General features: G+C 32.8%; 1 protein-coding gene across 8 annotated transcripts in view; it reads left to right on the top strand.

The window, feature by feature from the left end:
* LOC118193858 (disks large homolog 1-like) overlaps positions 1-19,874 on the top strand; it is an 816,267-nt gene that overhangs the window by 477,914 nt on the left and 318,479 nt on the right. For 7 of the 8 annotated variants that reach the window (XM_085825973.1, XM_085825976.1, XM_085825974.1 and 4 more), the window contains one exon: positions 2,011-2,046. The exons of the other annotated variant lie outside the window; for it this stretch is intronic. In XM_085825973.1, coding sequence (XP_085682099.1) covers positions 2,011-2,046 — 36 coding nt within the window. The remainder of the gene's footprint in view (positions 1-2,010; positions 2,047-19,874) is intronic. 8 annotated transcript variants of the gene reach the window in all.

Consider the following 19,874-nt stretch of genomic DNA (forward strand, 5'->3'; position numbering starts at 1 on the left):
TAGCTACCGTTGTTTTATCATAATGCGAGAAACATACATACATTTATGCGGATTCGTCATTATTTAATTTGTTTAAATGTAACACAGGGCTGTAATATTTGGTGGCAGAAATTTTAAAAGTGATTCATATTTTTAAAGTTTTCGACACAAAATGTTAAACAGCCTTTTAAGGCTAAAGTCCTTCGGGCTAAAAAGACGCTGGAAAATATTACATGTGATAAACGTTTGCATCAGCAGGGTATACTCTTAAGGATTTATATTAATTTATATGTTAATATATGTTTCTTAAGGAATTAGACATTTGTATCAAATTATCTCGAAATTCGTAGGATTTACTGGAAAATGCTGAGTATACACTGAAATAGTTTTCTTCGAATCCCTTTATTTCATGAAAGTCGGTTATGAAGTACACTAGATATTTTAAGAATATAACTAACCGCTTTCCTCAGTGGAAAATAAGATGAAACGAGCTTTTTTAGATGATACGCGTCACGCTCAATGCATGCGCTTAACGCTCCGTTGCAAGTTTCTATTACACAACTTACAGATTTACTGCCCACTAAATTTTGCAGGAACGAGCGCAAAGAAAATTCACTTCATAAACCGCTTCGTTATTCGAGCGTAAAGGAAAGAATAACTGTTAATACCAGATAATATTTTTAATAATTTGTGCCATGAAGTAGTTTGGAGGAATATAAGAAAGAATTTCCTTTACATCAAACCGCGGCTGTGTATTTTGTGTCATCATGAGTTCACTTTATCGATACTGCTAATTTATTCCAGTCACATTTGTTTCTTGTTTCATGACATAGACAGTGGATAATTTATATATCTATCTATATATATATATATAAAGAAGAAAATGTGTGTGTTTGTTCGCTAATAACTCAGTCGCTACTATATAGCTATCGTCACCAAACTTTCTATCATTCATTTCTGGGTGGTGGAAAACGCCAAAGTCCACTTTTTCCACACAAAAGAAATGGTAGCTATTTGTTAATCGAAAATTTGTAAGTTTTACAAAACCATACATATAAAGAAGAATGTCTATTTGTGTGTTTGTTTGTTCGCGTTATTGATTTCTGATCAATAATGATCCATTTTTTGCCACATTGAGTCGACTTAAAATTGAATAAAGGTGAAAAGGTGAAATATTGGAATGAACTTGAGCTTTTACGACCCTTTCATTAGAAAGACGAAAAGCATTAAAAACTGCGTGTTATAGTTGCTGATATAATGAGAGAGAATTAGCTTATTTTTCTACCGAAATTTTTTCTGTGGGTTCTGTACCGCATCAGAAAGAAAATCTGTGACTATTTTTTGCATCGTTATTAGAGAAGGATTACAGCGGTGTCGTTCTCTCTGTTGTTAGATGCATTACTCTGAATGTAACTTAACTGCCATCGGGTACTTCCGCTAGTATAAAATAAACAAAGTAAATTCACATACTTATGTGTACCTTATGCTTACTTTCTAATCATTGTAATGAAAAGATTTAATTTCCTAACATTTGCATCTCTGACGTTTTGCAAAATGGATAATAACGAACAGGAAAAGTGTTGGTAAATGTCCTTTTTATTTTTCTTCTGTTTCCCTTTTCCCCTGCTCAAAAGTAAAGATTATTTTACCATTTTCTCATTTTGCAAATACTTTTTCACTATAAAGGCAAGATAAACATACGTCATTAATAATACGAATTATTACACGGGTTAAAAGTTTAAAGACCCCCTTTTCGGAGTTCCCACAATTAATGATGAACTATTTCCCTTTTTAGGTGATAAAAATAGCTGCACATGCTAAAAAAAAAATCATTTGTTTTTCTTCCCTTTTAAAACTATTTTGTTTTAGTTTTGTTTGTGTTTGAATTTATTTTAATTCTTTTATGTTTATTTTATTGTTTTATGCATTTTATGTGAGGGTTTTCATTGCTGTTATTTCTGCTATGTGCTTGATTTTATGTGAAATCTTCTTTCTTGGCGAATTTAAAGTATTAATTTTTCCTCTTTCCAGAACACAGATGGATGGTTGCTACCTGACTACGATCAAGTAAGTCAATTTACAATGATATGTGTAATCTACAGATTTTCAGAATAAAGCTAAAAATGAAAATGCAATCTGTTTATATAGAGAAGAAAGTCTGTGTGTTTGGTTGTCCTCTAAATAACTTAGTCACTACTATAGCTATCGTCACTAAACTTTCTACGATTCTTTTCTGGCTTCTGGAACAGGTCAACGTCCACATTTTTCCAAACAAAATGTATCTAAAATCAGAGATATTAATTAAAAACTCGGAAAATCGATCATTTTCGCCCTCATTTTTCCGAGTGGCAACAGTCTTGCACGCTGGAGATGAAAATCTGCTTTATTTTGAAAGTTGTTGCCACTGCTCGCTTTCAACTTCTAGAGTTTGTTAATAAAATATTTCTTTCTAAGTTTCACGATGAAATAAAAATAGCGTTGCCAAACATTAAATACATTATTCTGAAGTCCAAAAATTCATGGGAAGACATTTCGACTCTTTCCATCTTTAAGCGACTTTAATCACTCGAAACATTAATTAAAAACTTTGAAAACGCTCATTTTCGCAGTCATTTTTCCGAGTGGCAACAGTCTCGCGCGTTGGAGATAAAAATGCTTTATTTTGGAAAATTGTTGCTACTGCTCTCTTTCAAATCGTAGAGTTTGTTAATCAAAAACTTGTAACTTTTACAAAATCTATACATATAAAGAAGGACGTCTGTTTGTGTGTTCGCTTTATTGATTTCTGATCAATTGTGATCCATTTTTTGCCACTTTTGATCGGCTAAAATTGAATATATAGATGAAATATTGGATGAAACGTCAGCTTTTTACGACCATTTGAATAGAAGGACGAAAATCATTCAAAACTGCGTGCCATTGTTGCTGATATAATGAGAGAGAACTAGCTTATTTTTCTATGGAAATTTTTTATGCGAGTTCTATATCGCATGAGACTGAAAAATTTATGACTATGAATCATATTTTTTTGCATCGTTATTAGAGAAGGATTGCAGCGGTATCGTTCTCTCTGTTGTTAGATGCATTACTGTCAATCTAACTTAACTGGCATTGGGTACTTCCGATATTTTTCAATAAATGTTGAAGCAATTAGATATTTAATCTTGTTTTGTCAAACCGATTTTGATTCATTCTTTGAAAAATGATTCCGAATGCCGTAACTCCAATATTTTAAGCATATGCTATTGGTGTTATATTTTACAACCACTCTACAGAAAGGCTTAAATTAGAGAAAATAATGTGTGATATCGATTGATAAAAATAATGCAAATACTTTGATCAACATTACAAATTTTCATTTAAAAGCATCAAGAACTTTATTTAAATATTTTACGAAAGTCTCAAATTTCAGTGCAAAATTCATATATTTTATGAAGATCAAAAATTTTCCGCCGTTTTCAGAAAAGGAAAGAACCTGAAACAGTGCACTAAAGTTGTTAAATATGAATATATAAAGACAGATTGTGTTGCTTCTGTTGCTTTTAAATAGGTACTCCAAAGTCGTTTCTTCTCCGCCCAAACCATGATTTATAACCATGGCAACGATTGCTGAAGAAAAAAAGTCGAATTGCAAATTTCCAAGATTTTTCTGTGCGCTAATGCCGACACACGTTACAATCGTAAATGAGAGGAGAGTTACATTTGAAATTTCTAACTAACTAACCATAGCTTCTCGACGGCTAACATTTTGGCCGGCTTTGTTAGATACCATTACGTATAATACAATACAAACTGGAACAATATAAGGATTTGTACATGTTCTTTCTATGTTACGTATGAGGAAAATAAAAATTTATATGCAGCGAACGTGAACTCAAAATAATATTGAAGATTAAACTACCTTTTCTGTATCTGGTCATTGATCAGATTTTATGTTACTTGTTTATTTTTTTATCCCAGAAGGCGTTATCCCAGAAGAGCTATTAATTTCGTTTTGCCATTTTGCGCTGAATCACTGTAAACGGCGTATCACTTTTCAAACTGTAGCCACCTAATATTACAGCCCTGTATTATATTTAAATAAATTAAGTAATGAAAAATCTGCATAGATGTAGGTGTGTTTCTCGCATATTGATAAAACGACGGTACTCAGAGCCATCCAGTTCTGAATAACGTAATCCTCAACCCGACCATGGGCATCTGGAAGCCTAATTTGGAATTTATTTTTTATCTATTTTATATTTTGTAAAGCATTTATGAATTTTGATCAAGAAACTCAACGATTTCAAAGCTAGTAATGCACGAAAAAAAATTGTTTCCAAAATTCATTAAAGTGTTACAAAATTTGAAATCCATAATACAACAAATTCCAAATTCGGTTTTTCATATGCCCAAATACTTTGGAAGACTACGTTATTCAAATTTTGATGGCTCTACGTACCGTTGTTTTAGCACAAAGCAGGAGACATACATACATTTATGCAGATTCTTCATTATTTAATTTAACAGAGGACGATAATATAATATTAGTTGGCCAACAATTTAAAAAGTGATACGCTGTCAACGCAAAATGGCAAAACGAAATTAATAACCCCTTTTTCTACAGGATCAGTATTCTATTTTAAAATGTGAAAGGCTAACAGCATGCTTCTCTTTAAAAATAATAAAATTTTGAAGCAATTGTAACAAGACGCTAAATGCCTTGTATACTTAGGTGTGTGTGTGTGTTTCGTGATATCATTATTTTTTTTCTTTCTAAAATCTTGACTAATTTTTCAGAAAGCGCTGTGATTTTATCATCCTTAATCTCTTGAAATTTGCATCTTCCGCTGGATGGAAAAACTAGTTTTTAGAACAATGACTTTCAAACTTTTTTCCCCGTGTGCACCTTTCACTATTGCTAGAAGGTAATCCCCCCCCACCCTTGTAAGGCTACCCAAGGTGGAGGGGTAAAGTCGCTGGATAGGAGTAGTTCGGTTCGGGGTTCGAATCCCGACGAACGGGCTGGCTGCATGGTCGTTTTCGAAGGTTTTCCTATGTGCAACGTGTATACTAGCCAGTTGCTTTACACGTCCTCCTCGAAGGCATCCGTTCACTTAGGCAGATTGTTCCGGAGTGTTTGGTAAAACACTATGGTAATAATCAAATAAACGAAACCTTCCTTTTCAAAACTCGAAAAATAAATATGTAATATTTATTTAGATAATTTTTTAATATTTATAAATTAAACAAGAAAAAGTTAAAAAGTGCTGATAAATATCAAAATTTTAATAAAGTTGTTTTTCATATTCATAAACTAAAACTGGATTCTTAACAGTTAAATAAAAAGCTGGTCACATTCCCACTCAATCGGAAAAAAAAATGAAATTTTCCTCGGTTCAGAACCCATGTTTTAAAATGCTTAGAAAATGTTAGGACATTAGTCCTATCAGAATCAGATAATTACAACCCTTCTAATTTCTTCCGATTTAATTGCCTAACGGGGATTTTTAAATAATACAGCGTGTTTCAAAAAGAATAAACGTATTTCGAATGTATATATTTATTAAACTGTACGACATGAGAATATGAAACTTTACACACATATGTACGAACCTCCCAAGTTCAGATTACATATGTTACAGATGTTCAATATGTCCTCCATCAGCGACACGAACAATATCACATCGATACTCAAATTCCTCCCCTAATCGGGCAGGCATGTCCATCCTCACTCATGTTATGACAGTACGGATCCGGTTCTTCACCTCTTTAAGGTTCTGTGGGAGTGGTGGTACATAAACGTTGTCTTTAATGAAACCCCACAGGAAGAAGTCGCAGCGTGTCAAACTCGAGAACACAAAATGATTTCTGCTTCGGAGTAGCCATTTTTAAACATGTGACGGTTACCACTCGAAACGGAAGACAGCTGGCATCTAGCGGTTATTAATATAAACTAGACTATGTATTCGTTTCGCCAATAGCCGAGCCGAGGCACAGTGATCGATAGTTTGGACAAAATAACACTTTGTAATACGTGTATTCTTTTTCAAACACGGTGTACCTCTAAATGCAATTTCACTTTAAATATTAGAGTTTTCGCTTGAAATATAAAGTAAAACTTCACTAATGGATTATTTTAGTCCATAATAGGGATAGTTTTTATAAATTTGATTAATTTAATGACATAAAATACAGGCATCTCATATGAATAATAGAAGTAACTGAAACTGCCAAAATATCTTTGTGATATACGGCAGCAAAAAACGCAAGTGCGTCTGGAATTTTCGCCTTCTATATAGACTTGTGTTTTCGGACAGCGCAAAGTACACTTTCGCTATGTAAATAATGGCGCATCCAAGTGGCGATCGAAAATTTGGATCTCGAATCCTGCATCGTAGTGAGCGACTAAAAATATGGTGAGCAATAATTCGTCCTCATCTGAGTTTGTTTGCCGCGTTTCTTTCCAAATTTGCGTAAGGTACGGTTAAGGTTAACAAGAGCCAGTTTCTCAGAGAAAGTCCTTCACAATAAGCAGCAACTCTCGCACCGTTTAATCATATTCGAATGATCAAAAGCCACTTTTACGGCTTCCAATATGTTTGTTCTTGTTTCAGCTGTGTAAGTTGAAGCTGCGTGGTGCGGGTTATTGTTTCGTACATATATTATTACAAGGTACATATATTGTTTCTTATTTTATACTACCAGCTTTTTTTACGGCCTTATTTTACGTATTATTTATTATTTATGTTTCTTATTTTACGGCCAGCCTCTGTCTGGCTTTTAAATGTATCAGGAAAATGCCTAAAGGGCATGGGAAATGCCGAACATTAAATTTAAAAACTGCACAGAATTTTACTTTGCAGAAGAACTTTATAAAAAAAAATAATAAAAATGTATTACATGTAACAAAATTACAATGAACTAAGCAATATCCTTTAATACAAATATGAATTACCCTAATAAAGAAATTAACCAACTTCCCGTTGCCATCTCTCGATGAACGTTCAGTATTCAAGAGAAAGATTAAATTTAAAAACTGCACAAAATGATCGTCCTCATTTTTCCGAGTTGTAACACTGCCGATATCGGCAACAATGGCAACAGGGATATATCAACAAGAATCGCTGCGTGTCATTGTTGCTAATATAATGAGAGAGGATTATCGATTTGAATCTATTTCATCAATTAAAAAAATTCATCATTAAAAAAATCTGAAATGTTTCAGATTTTAAATTACATCCAAATTCGCGTTTTATTTTTTTTTTTTTTATTTTTTTTTTTTTTTAACATTTTGAGTGTTATAATTAAATATCATGTTCTCGCACGTAAGCCATAATATTTAGTTCAAGAGCAATATCGTAAAAATAATTTCAAAAGAACTTATCTTTAGAATTTCCGATACACAGTCTCGCGCGCTGGAGATAAAAAATGTCTTTCCTCTACAACAGGGTTTTTAAACTGTGGGTCGGGACTTGCAGCAGGGGGCACCAAAAATGTTAGAAGTTTTGATATTTTTTTAACTTATTATAATTTTACAATTACCAAATACTTCTACACACTGTATCTGAAAATAGATAATGATAAGACAATACAAACAAAGAAAAAAACGAAAACGCTTCGACGTATTCTTTTTATAATATAAACGTTTATTTTCTTGCTTTGCACATGACGCGGTCATTTCGTCTGTTACTTAGCAGGGGGAGAGTTCCACAAATTTTTTGTAAATATTATGGGTTCCTTGGGGGCACAAAAACATCTTAGTGATAGAAAGGATTCGCTACTGAAAACAGTTTAAGAAACCCTGCTCTACAGCGTTGCCATGGCTTGCTTTGAAATCCTTAAGTTTGTTAATGAAAAATTCGTTAAAGTTTTACAAAATACGAAATCGATCATAAAACAAACTCCAAATTTCAAATATGGGCTTAAAGATGTCCATATTCGCAGGAGGATTACGTCATTCGAAATTGGATGGCTCTAGGTACCGTTAATTTATCACAATAGGAGAAACACACATACATTGATGCAGATTCTTCATTATTTAATTTCTTTAAATATAATATTACAGGGCGATAATATTTGGTGACAACAATGTGAAATATTCAAAATATTAAAATATTCAGGGTTTTGGGCTAATAAATTTTTACTTCTTTGTACGAAGTAAAAAGGGAGTATTGTAATCGGGAAAAGTTTCAGGCAGCATATTTCAACGAAAATATCCATTTTGACGGCTATCGAATGCAATTTAACGATGTTTTTGCGTAATATCTGTACGTAAGGACAGAATGAAATACTCTTTTCTTCCAAAAAAAATTGTAAAACTGCTTTAAAATGAATTCTGAAGAGAATTTTTCGTGGCGTCTGTACAAATGTTTGTACGTACGTACGTATCTCGCATAACTCAAAAACCAGTAGCTTCAGAACGTTGAAATTTTGTATATAGGTCTGATATAACATGTAGATGTGCACCTCGTATTTTGGTTGCAATCGGCCGCACCAAACGTATATATATATATATATTTATATATGTATCCACTCTGTTACCCGGCTCAGTGATCTCAGTTTCTTTACTCTTATATGTTTGTAAATTGTACAATTTTTGCTTTAAAAATGATTGAATTATATTGTTCTTATCTTCCGGTTAAGGTTTTTATGCCTTTAGTAAATCTGTATACAATATTTTTAGAATTATCAACAATTTTAAAGTTGTTTAAGTACCGCAAAGCCTAATAATTTTTTTGATGGCGGCCATTGCTTGCTTACATTTGAAACAGCAGGATAGTAGATTTTTCGCCAATCTAGAGAAACTGAGCTTCGCAACAACAAAGATAACGCCTTCATTTATTACTGCGAATTAAATCATGCTTAATTCTTTCTGGACTTTTTTCGAGGAAATATGTGTTGAAGATTTACTTCGTAATTTTTAATACAGATATTTTGAGTTTTTATGTTTTTATGTATTTGTCGCGAAAGGAGAACTGAATTAATTGAATGAGAAATACTCAGTCGTCTGTGAAAAACTGTTTCGTTTTTGTTTTGTTTGCTTAATTTCTTTTATACATGATTCTAGCTTTATTATAGTATTTGAACAAAACTTGTGGCAACGATTCGATAATTCTTTAAATGATATAAATTTTGTGCTTTCTGAGTTATAATATGAACGAAATATAACACTGTTAAGTGAACCTAGCGCCAGAGTGTCTCTATGGTAAACATATAGAGTTAATTTTAAGGAATGCATTTGTTCTATTGTGGTTTAAGCGCTGTCGGCGAAGTAGATTTAATTCAATCCAATGAGTTTAAAGGAGATGCAAGAAAAAAATGCGTGTAATTTAATATTCCGTGCAAGGAAGTCATGTGGTGTACACATCAGATTTTGTAATATTATTTTTATTAACAGTCTTTCAAGATTAGCAATACAAACCTCTTTCAAATTTAGCGATTCCACTGAATATCAAGAATTAATGTTAAATCAGAAATTACTTTTTTATTTGATAGCTTAGCTATACGATGTTTTAGTTTATTCAGCATCATGTCTCATCATCTGATCTTCGCAAACTGAATTTTGAAGATACGATATTTCTGTGATTAATTTCCCGCAGTGACTGTTTTATTCTCACTTTCGCTCCATCAATGCAGCTTCCAGTTTTCACTGACATCGCTCATTCAATTATTACAATAACACTCTTTTGCCAGGCTTTTCTAAGACTCAGATATAAGCTTCCCTTATCCCCGATTTGAACGAAATTCATCCTAAGATGCATTTATCATCGGATTACTCAATCAACCAGACACGATAATGCTCTTTTTATCAACGAATGTGACTGATCCTTTAGGATATTACTTTTACTTTCGTTTTTCCTTTTTTCCAATCACATTCTCTTTTGATATCATTCAATGCGATCACTCAAAATAATCGCTTTTTATAAGCATTAATGCTTATAATCAATCATATCGTTTTATAAATCACCAGTGTTGCTAGATTCCCATGATCAATCATCGTTTTCTCTTTCCCTTTCATCAAATTAAACAGTCTTTTAAAAGTTATTCAGTTGTAGAGACATTAGGTATTTTTGGAAGCAGACAAGATGAAAAATTAGCAAACGGGAATCGAACCACGGACCTCTGGAATACCGGATCAGCGTGCAGAGCCACTACACCACGAAGGCACGCTAAGAAGATGGGAGAAATACTTTACATGCTCCCCTTTCAAAGTGCGACTGGGGTTTTTAGGGGACCCAATCACCAAACCATGGGTGGGGAGACATCCTCATCCACCACACTTTTAGTCCGGTCGCCACTGTAGAGACATTACGCATTTTTGAAAGCAGGCAGGATGAATAATTAGCAAATGCCTTCGTTGGGAATTGAACCACTGTCCTCTTGAATACCGGCCTAGCGTGCAGAACCACTACACCACGAAGGCACGTTAAGAAGGTGGGAGAATACCTTATACAGTATTTGCTTTAATTAAATTTTCATTAATTTTAGGACTGGAGATTTTGAGCACCCGTTGTGGGCATGGCCAAGAACGATATGCGTTGGATGTGCTTGATCACTAGGTTAGCTGGCTGCGGCCCTAGTCCATGGAAACGTCCGTTTGTTGTACTGTGGGACGTAAGGCCGTGGCACTGTGGTCGTGGAGGCTATGATATCTTCGTCATGTGCTTCCACTTGAACAGTGTTGTTAATTCTTTATACGTGAGTGTTCATCTATGTGGCGACCTTGTCATTAGCTTTCTTACAACTGTTGTTGCAGTTGTTTTGTTCCATCTGTTAGCACAGATGGCACAAAACAAATCGCCAAATCATTCTGCAGTCGCACAGATGGCGAATCAGAGCTACGTGGCTCTATTGTCCCTGAAAATGGTAGGTTAGCGTACGTTACGTATAAGTCCAGGGGCCACCTATTACTTACCCTGAGTAAGTAGATTAAGGCCCCTTACGCTAGCTATCCAGAGTTTCAACGCGTTCGTAGGGAAGAGGAGGTCTAGAACTTTTCGCCGTCGCCATTTCACTGTGGCCCTTTCGTTCGCCGTCAAGATATATTTTTCTTTGAATGACTGTGTTATATCTTGCCGTATTATACTCGTATTAAATTTATTTCTTTTAATAATTCTGTTTACCTTTTATCTTTTGTTATATATATATATATAGTTATTTAGAAGTATGAGATATAAAGAAATTTCACTCACACTGAGTTGGAAACTTATGTCAGTATCAAAGAGAGCTGGGGCCAAACTTCTAATATAACAGAAGTTATATTACGATTTTAAAATTATGCGGGTATAGTATTTGCATAATTCGCCAAACTTTCTTGAAATTTTAATCGGCTAGTTCAGAGAAATCACTCATGCAAGCAGGAAATTCACGTTTTTATGAAATCTGAATGGAAAAAGGAATTACTTTCGAATCTTGTCAGCACATTTCTCTCTAAAAACTAATAGGTCGTGTGTAACGGTGTATTTGTATAAAACTGGACACAAAAACATTTTATATATTATTTTATATAAAGTGTTTATTAAATTAAATTAAATTGTTAAATTAAACATAGTTATTTATTTAATCAACTTAATAAAATACGGCAAGATATAATACAGTCGTGTAAATAAAAATATGTCTTGATGACGAAACGTCCCTACGGTGAAACGGCCACGGCGAAGAATAGCTCCATGTCTTTCCTGAGGCCCAAGGTACCATTTTGGTGCTTGAGATGCTGGATTTGGGTGGCATCGCTCTGTGTTGCAGAGTTCTATACCTCCGTCATGCCAGAATATCCATTATTTGGGTTGTACGCTTCTTCATATGGCTATTACTAATTGCGCATTTGACGCACGCATTCACACCTTGTTCTAGTCTTGAACTTCTCAGGTGCAAACTTGTTATTATGATGCATGTGAATAGGTAGGATCACCCCTCTCATTTACCTTAAAGTGGTAAATGGCTTTTGAATCTATTGTATAGAAACCAGCAGCGCTAGGCAAAAGCGCTCATGTGCCTGTACCACCGATATTCGGGCTCACCAGTAGCCGAGCGGTAAAGTCACTGAACACTGAGAGTTCGGTCTGAGGTTCAAATCCCGGCAAACGGGCTGCCTGCATGGGCGGTTTAATGGTTTTCCCCATGTGTAAAGTGTATGCGAGTTATTTCCCTTAGAAAGTCCTCCACGGAAGCATTCCTACCCTAAGACAGATAGTTCTCGAGTGTTTTGCCATAAATTAAACCAAACCAAACCAAACCAAGCCAAGCCGATATTCGGAACTCTGTTCCTTTGGCGAGCTTTTAACAGTTTCTCGGAATCATTACACTTCTATTGACCTGGCTAAGAAGAATTTAAGAGATGGTCTTTATCCCGCTCTTTTTCAAGAATAAGATATTATTTTAAATTAAAACTTAAATGGTTTCATTATTTTTCTCTTTAACTCGCTTTAAAATCTCTTATTTCTAAATAGTAATCAACCAGTAACCGACTGCATAAAATAGCAGAATACTGTAGTTCAAAGTACTATTAAGAAATTACCAGCTGCGGTAAGATAGCTTCCCCGTAAGGCGGGTTTAGGGTTGCCATAAATCGCAAGGAGAGGCAGGTTTGCCAGATTTGCCGCGAAATCTTCCATTTGGCAACAAAATTGGATATATGAAATTAACGGATGGAGAACCTTCTAGAACGAGTTCTTACCGGTTTCGCCCAGAATATTCTCAAACACAGGCCAAAAGCTATATAAACCCTGCCTATACGCGTAGCAGCAGTGTGTCTTGTCAGAGTCTCTTAGTCGATCTCGAGTGTCTCGTAGTCTAGTGTCGAGTTGGTCGTCGAGTGCATAGCGAGTTGTAGCGTGGCGAGTTTCAAGCGTACGGGGAGTTCCGACAACGATTGAACGAAGTCGGGAGCTGTACTTTAGTGCTTTGCTGTGAAGCTGTCTTCACCGTCGTAGCCTGATAAGGCTCACTACTGATTGCATCAACGTTGTGCTTGTAATAGTTTTTTGACGACTGTAAACCCTTTTTTCAACTGTCCCTGAGTAATACTGGCAAATAAACTGTGTTTTTATTCTTCAAGTGTTGTCGCTAATGACTCCAAATCCACGAACCCGTCCAGAACGCACCAGTACTTTTCCGACAATGTCTGGCTGCATTTAAATGCGAGTCAATTTCTTTGAGAAAGTTCTCCACGAAGACATTTCTCTCCTTAAGTACATAGTGACTGAATTGTTCAGAGAAATGAAAATCATTTCTAAACATTGTATTTAATTAAATTGGCAGTTGATTTGAAAACTTTATTCCGATCATTTTGCGGTATTCGAGGCATTTCGGATTCTTTATTTCTACATGTCAAAAACATTTTTTTTTCCCTTGTTGCGTATTTGCAGGTAATGACAAAGATTCTAAAAGCACAAATTTGAATATTTTTACTAAACTTACTTTGTGAAAGTACCTTTTAAGAGCTCAGCTATGCGCATAACTGAATGAAATTAACATTGTATTTATGCGTTTTGAGATACGTTTGAATTTTTATGTTTCAAAATTACAGTTCTGCTGAATTTTTAGCCCTAACAGGCTATTAATTTCGTTTATTCAATTTGCGTTTGTTCACTACAAATATCGGTTCACTTTTCAAATTGTTGCCACCAAATATTACAGCCCTGTTATAATTATAGAAATTAAATAATGAAAAATCTGCATAACTGTATGTATGTTTCTCGCATTGTGATAAAACAACGGTACCTATAATCATACAGTTTTGAAAAACGTAATCTTCCACGAAATATGGATATCTCGAAGCACGAATTTTGAATTTGAAATTTGTTTTATAATCAATTTCATATTTTGTAACACTTTGTTAATCAAAAATTCGTTAAACTCAACGATATCACAGCGAGGCATGACAACACTGTACGGAACAACAACAAAAAAAAAAAAAAAAAAAAAAAAAACAAAAAAAAAAAAAAAAAAAATTTCCCCAGCGCGTAAGAAGGAAATTGGAAATTTTAACGATATGCTCATTTTAAAATTATTTTTCGATATTGCTCTTGAGCTGAATTTAATGGTTTAAGTGCGAAGAACATGATATTTAATAAATAAAAGTAGCACAGAAAACATTAAAAAAATTCCCTTTGGGCGTAATGTAAAATCTGAAAGTTTTCGGATTTTATTTTTTATGCATTTTATTTCCGGGAAATATATTCGAATAAACATGAATATATACAAAATTCCATAAAAACTGTCAATGGAAATTATGCCCCAGTAAATTTTAAGATTTATAAAAACATCAATTTTTTTAAGAAATCATCGAACTGAAACATTTTTACGTTACCCCTTCCTTTTTTTTATTCCAGATGTATACAACCAAAGGACAGTTTTTGAATCTTTGACAGCAGAATGTTATTTTCTTTCGAGATGTTTACACTCGAACAGTCACAATTCGAATGGATGTCTTCCAAAGAAATTTCTGAAAAATATTTTTTGACGCATAAAATATATTAATGTGTTACTATTTTGTTATTTTTCCAACGCTGCTGTTCGTTTATGCACATTATACTATCACGTATCTTTCCCATTTTCTTTTGACATTCAAGATTCAACGTTCAAGATGCAAAAAGATTCAGAAACGAAAATAAATGTCTAATTAAATTAGTATACGGTACTTTATATATAATTAGTCATTTTTTAGCTGTACATTTTCCGTTTTCTTAACAAGGATAATTTCTTGCACTGCTTTCTGTTTCTTAAAAAATAATACTGTTCTTCCTTGCGTAGTTTCTCTCTTTTTTACTTCTTTGTACGAAGTACTTCCATTTTGTAATCGAGAAAATTTTCAGGCATTATATTTCAACGCAAATATCCATTTTCACTGCTATTGAATGCAATTTAACGATGCTTTTGCCTGACATCTGTACGTGAGGACAGAATAAAAGACTCTTTTCCCCCCAAAAAAATTATAAAACTGATTTAAAATGAATTCTGAAGTGAATTTTGGGGCGTCTGTGCGTATGTACGTACGTATCTCTCATAACTCAAAAACGATTAGCCTCACAATGTTGAAATTTTGCATATAGAACTGCTATAACATGTAGATGTGCACCTTTTGGTTTCAATCGGCCGCACCAAAAGTATATAAATCTATGTATATCTATATATATATCACCTCTGTTATTCGGCTCTTTCTTTACACTTACGTGTTTGTAAATTGTGCAATTTTTACTTTAAAAATGATAGAATTATTCTGTTCTTATCTTCCGGTTAAGGCTTTTATGCCTTTAGTAAATCTGCGTGCAATATTTGTAGAAGTTATCAGCAATTTAAAAGTTTTTTAAGTGCTACTAAGCCTAATTTTTGTTTGGCATCACAGCCATATTTGTTTACATTTGAAACTTAGCAGAATAGTGGATTCGTTTCCAATCTAGAGAAACTAAGCTTTGCAACAAAAACGTAACTTCTTTTTTTATCATTGTGAATTAAATTACGCTTACTTCATTACGGAATTATCATTTAAGCCATTAGCTTGTTTTTGCGTAGAAACTGTAATTTTAATTGTTTTAACTGTACTTGATGTTTTATGTTTTTCTATATCTTTCAATATTTAATGAAAATATTTTGAATTTTTATGAATTTTTGCCTTGCTGCGAAGTGCGAACTGAATTAACGAGTAACGCATGCGCATTAACTAAGCGGCGGTGAATCGTCCGTGAATATCTCTTTCTTTTTTATTTAATTTCTTTTATACATCGTTTTAGATTTATTATAGTGTAAAACATATGGTAATTCTTCATGCGATATAATTTTTTGTGCGTTCTGACTTCTAAAATGAATGAGATGTAACGCTGTTAAGTGAACCTAGCGCCGAACTGTCGTTGTGCTAAATAAATATAGTGAACTTTAAAGAGTGCATTTATTCTATTGTGGTTTATGCGCTATCGACGAAAGAGATTTAATTCAATATTCGTTAACTGTTAATTCAATATGTTTGGTATCCGAGCACGTTGAAAAGGCCAATTTGGGCAAAAAATGACGATTTTTCTTTTATTCGTTCATTGGAGTCCTAAAAGTGGTCTGCTTTTAATTAGAAACCGAGGTATTAAGGATTTCATAAAGACACAAAAACCTGAAATGGGCATTTAAATCACCGAAAGTGCGCATTCAAAGGGTTGAAAAGAGCTAGAAATGGACATAAATAATTTTTTACATTTGAAATGTAATGTAAGGACTTTTAAAGAGAGGGAATTAATAGAATCTTATCTGTAATTTGTGCAGCAACATGAAATTATTTCCAATAAAATGCAATATTTTTATTAATTACCTGTTGAAAGCGTTATGTCCTCGCTAGCATATGTTTGATTTGATTCGAAACATTGCATCCTGCAATTAGATTGATCTTAGTCTTTAATTAATTTTAATAACATTCGAGTTAATAAAGGGTGTAAATAGTTAATAAAGGGTGATAAAAAAATCCATGTTTGTAAACGAAAATGCGTAAGGAACAAATTTATGAAACGGTTTGCGAAGGAAATGGAGAATAATATTATTAAAGTAATTCCCATCGAGTGAACTAAATAGTTTCTCATCGGCAGGAGATGTTTTTGAAAGTGATGTGCGACGTAAAAGGTATTTATATTTAAATAGTGTCACCAAATATGAACGCATAAGTCATATGCAAAAGCCCCGTCCCAGGGTTAGAAAATTGAAGGAAAAACAAAAAATATCTTAATGGAGGGGCCAACGTCTCTCACTAATGGATGTCTTTATTGACAAATTTCAAAATGGAGTTAGAATCATAAACAATGGATGAAAAGTGCTGTAATTGCTACATTTTTTTCACACTTTCTCTAGTGCAAAACTATCTATACATGGTCAGTTCCCAGATGGACCAGACAATTTTTGTAAATATTAGTGAGTTGTATCAGTTAGAAGAGTGTACGCAAACAAATCCAAAGGACTGGGTCAAAGAATGTAATTAATATTCTTCAGAGTGCATATACAACTATGCGACTAGAAGCTCTTATAAAGAAAGACACAAAATGCAAACAAAATTTTAATGACATTTTTGGAAACTTATACCGATGGTTGGCATTGTGGAATTACAAACTCTTAAATTTGGGGGCATATATCGCTGTTGTACACTTTAACAGAGGGCTTTTAGGCTTACCGGATATTTTAAATTCTATAGGTATGCAACATGGTGAATATGCAGTCGAGAGATTTAGTAAGCTCGACGTGGAGCGAATAAGTAAATCAAAATATCACTCACTACCCAGAGTAAAAGTTGCCACAAACAACAAATAGGCTGAATATAAACAGAAAAGCAGATAAAGTTGAACAAAACGAAGGTATAACCTACAGATATGGGAAGTTTTAGGCATATGGGTCAAGATTTAGTAATAAAATTATAGCATTTTAAACTTTAAATGCATTTTTCTCAAAATCTATTTTTTATAAAAATTGGCTCACTTGGTGCAAGATAAATCAAATTATTATTAATTTATTTTTATGAAACTTCTTATGCTTAATCTATATATAGTTATCTAGGGAATGACATACCAGAACATTTATATGTTAAATATTTTTTTAATTGGGGCCTGTTATTTAAATAATGACATCGTGAACTTATCGAAAATTTCATAAAAAAAATTTCAAAATTCTGAATTTTTTTTTATTATTTAAGATATCCTTAAAATCCTAAGTCATTCCCTAGATAAAAGCATGTAATTTATTATTCTATGACTTTTTAATATTTTTTAATAATAGAATGTTTCAAATTGTTTCAAAATTTGCTTAAAATTTCACGTAAATTGAATATTTTTGGCAAGAAAGTAATAGTATATATTAAATTTTGATATTCCATAATTCATCTCTGTAGATAATAAATGAGAAAATGTGTTTCTAGTATAGCTATACTGCTTTTTTGAAAAAAAAGTGCTCCGAACGTGGTCGGATACGTTGAAGGAAAGGCGAGAAAATTGCGTATTTAATATTCCGTACAAGGAAGTCATGTGGTGTACACATCAGATTTTTTTTATTAAATTTATGGAATTAAATTAAAAGAAATGAAAAGATGCTGATAATTTAATTTTCGAAGGTCGCGGTTAGAGTACATCAAGTGAAAAGTAGTTATTGATAAACAACAGGTAACTATGACAAGTTGAATATTGAAGTTAGAAAAATTAGATTTCTAAAGCAATTCAGTCATTAAATATTACTTGAGAGATAGATGGAACAAGTATGTTCTTTTTATTACTTAATAACGACCTGGATAATAAAGAATTGTGACACTATCGTTGACGTTAAATAATTAACTACTATGTCCCGAGAGAAAACGACGTTACGTTTTTATCTATGTCTGTTGGAGAACTGCCAAAAATGAGCTATTGTTAAACTTCAACAAACTACTCTAACTGTAACACTTCATCACGTTTTAAGTAATTAGTTTCTCTTTTCAAGAAGAACGTAATTATGTTAAATGAATTAAGAGCCTGACAAACTTAGTAATGATACATTAAATCATTGATACTAATACAAAATAAATGCAACCTGAAACAGAATTTAATGCATCAGAAAAAGTTCTAAAACAAAACAAAATCCGAAAGCTTTCAGATTTTATTTTACGCCCAAAGGGGCATTTTTTAACGTTTTGTGTATTACATTTATTTATTAAATGTCATGTTCTTCGCAATTAAACCATAAAATTCAATTCAACGGCAATATCGCAAAATAATTTTAAATTGGAGCCTATCTTTAGAATTTCCGATAACCAGTCTCGCGCGCCGGAGATGAAAATTGTTTTATTTCCGATTAGTGCTGCCATCCCTCGCTTAGAAATCGTTGAGTTTGTTAATAAAAAATTATTCTTTAATGTCTGACAAAATATGAAATAGATCAGAGTTTCTTAAACTGTTTGTCGCCAAAAATTTTATCAGTTTTGATATTTCTTATTAATTTTACAATTATCAAATATTTTTACACAATGTATCTGAAAATAGATAAAGATAAGACAATACAGACAGAGAAAAAGGAAAACGTTTCGACGCATTCTTTTTATAATATAAAGGTTCATTTTACTTTTGTAATATAAACGATCATTTTTCTTTATAATATAAACGTTCCTTTTCCTTTCACTGCGTCAGTTTTGCAGTTGACGCTGTCATTTCGTCTGTTACGTATTTAAAATTTCCCCGTTGGAGCAAAAGGAAATGTTCAGTTTTGTGCATCGAAAAATCTGCCTTCTTGCCCGCTGGCCGAATGGCTTGTTTTTGCGTAGAAACTGTAATTTTAATTTTAAAACATTTTCTCAATAATTTTATGTTTTTCTCTATCTTTCATTTTATAATTTAGATAGTTTGAGGTTTTATGTGTTTTTGGCTTGTCGCGAAGTGAGAAATGAATTAATTGAATGAGAAATATATCCCTAAGGAATTTCGAGGAAATAAGTTTAAATGAAATGCGGGAAACAATGCTTGTAATTTAATATTCCGTACAAAGGAAATCGTGGTGTACACGTGAGAATTTTGATTTATTATTCCAGTTTTTAGTTTTTTGTGTTTCTTTTACTGTGTTTCTTACAATTCATTTCTTTATATTGCACTTATTAATATAAGTGCAATATAAAAGATACTTATTGATATAAGTGCAATATAAAGTCATACTTATTGATATATGCGCAATATTCACTTATTGCATTTCTTACAATTCGTTTTTTTTATATTCAGGTTATTTATTATTCGTTTCTTTATATTCCACTTATTTTATGTATTTAAAAAATTATTGATTTTTAAAATATATTGTTTAATTTTAGTGTATGCTTTCCCTTACGTTAATTTCACGTAAATTTCTTCTTTACTCTATGATAGAGCTTTATATTACTAAAAAATTAATTATCCATTTTATTAATACATTCTATTTAATCAATGTACGGTGCATATTTA

Source organism: Stegodyphus dumicola, chromosome 10, assembly GCF_044657685.1.
Source record: "Stegodyphus dumicola isolate Sdum_Otavi_A_Nest chromosome 10, ASM4465768v1".
NCBI classification, from domain to species: Eukaryota; Metazoa; Arthropoda; class Arachnida; order Araneae; family Eresidae; genus Stegodyphus; species Stegodyphus dumicola.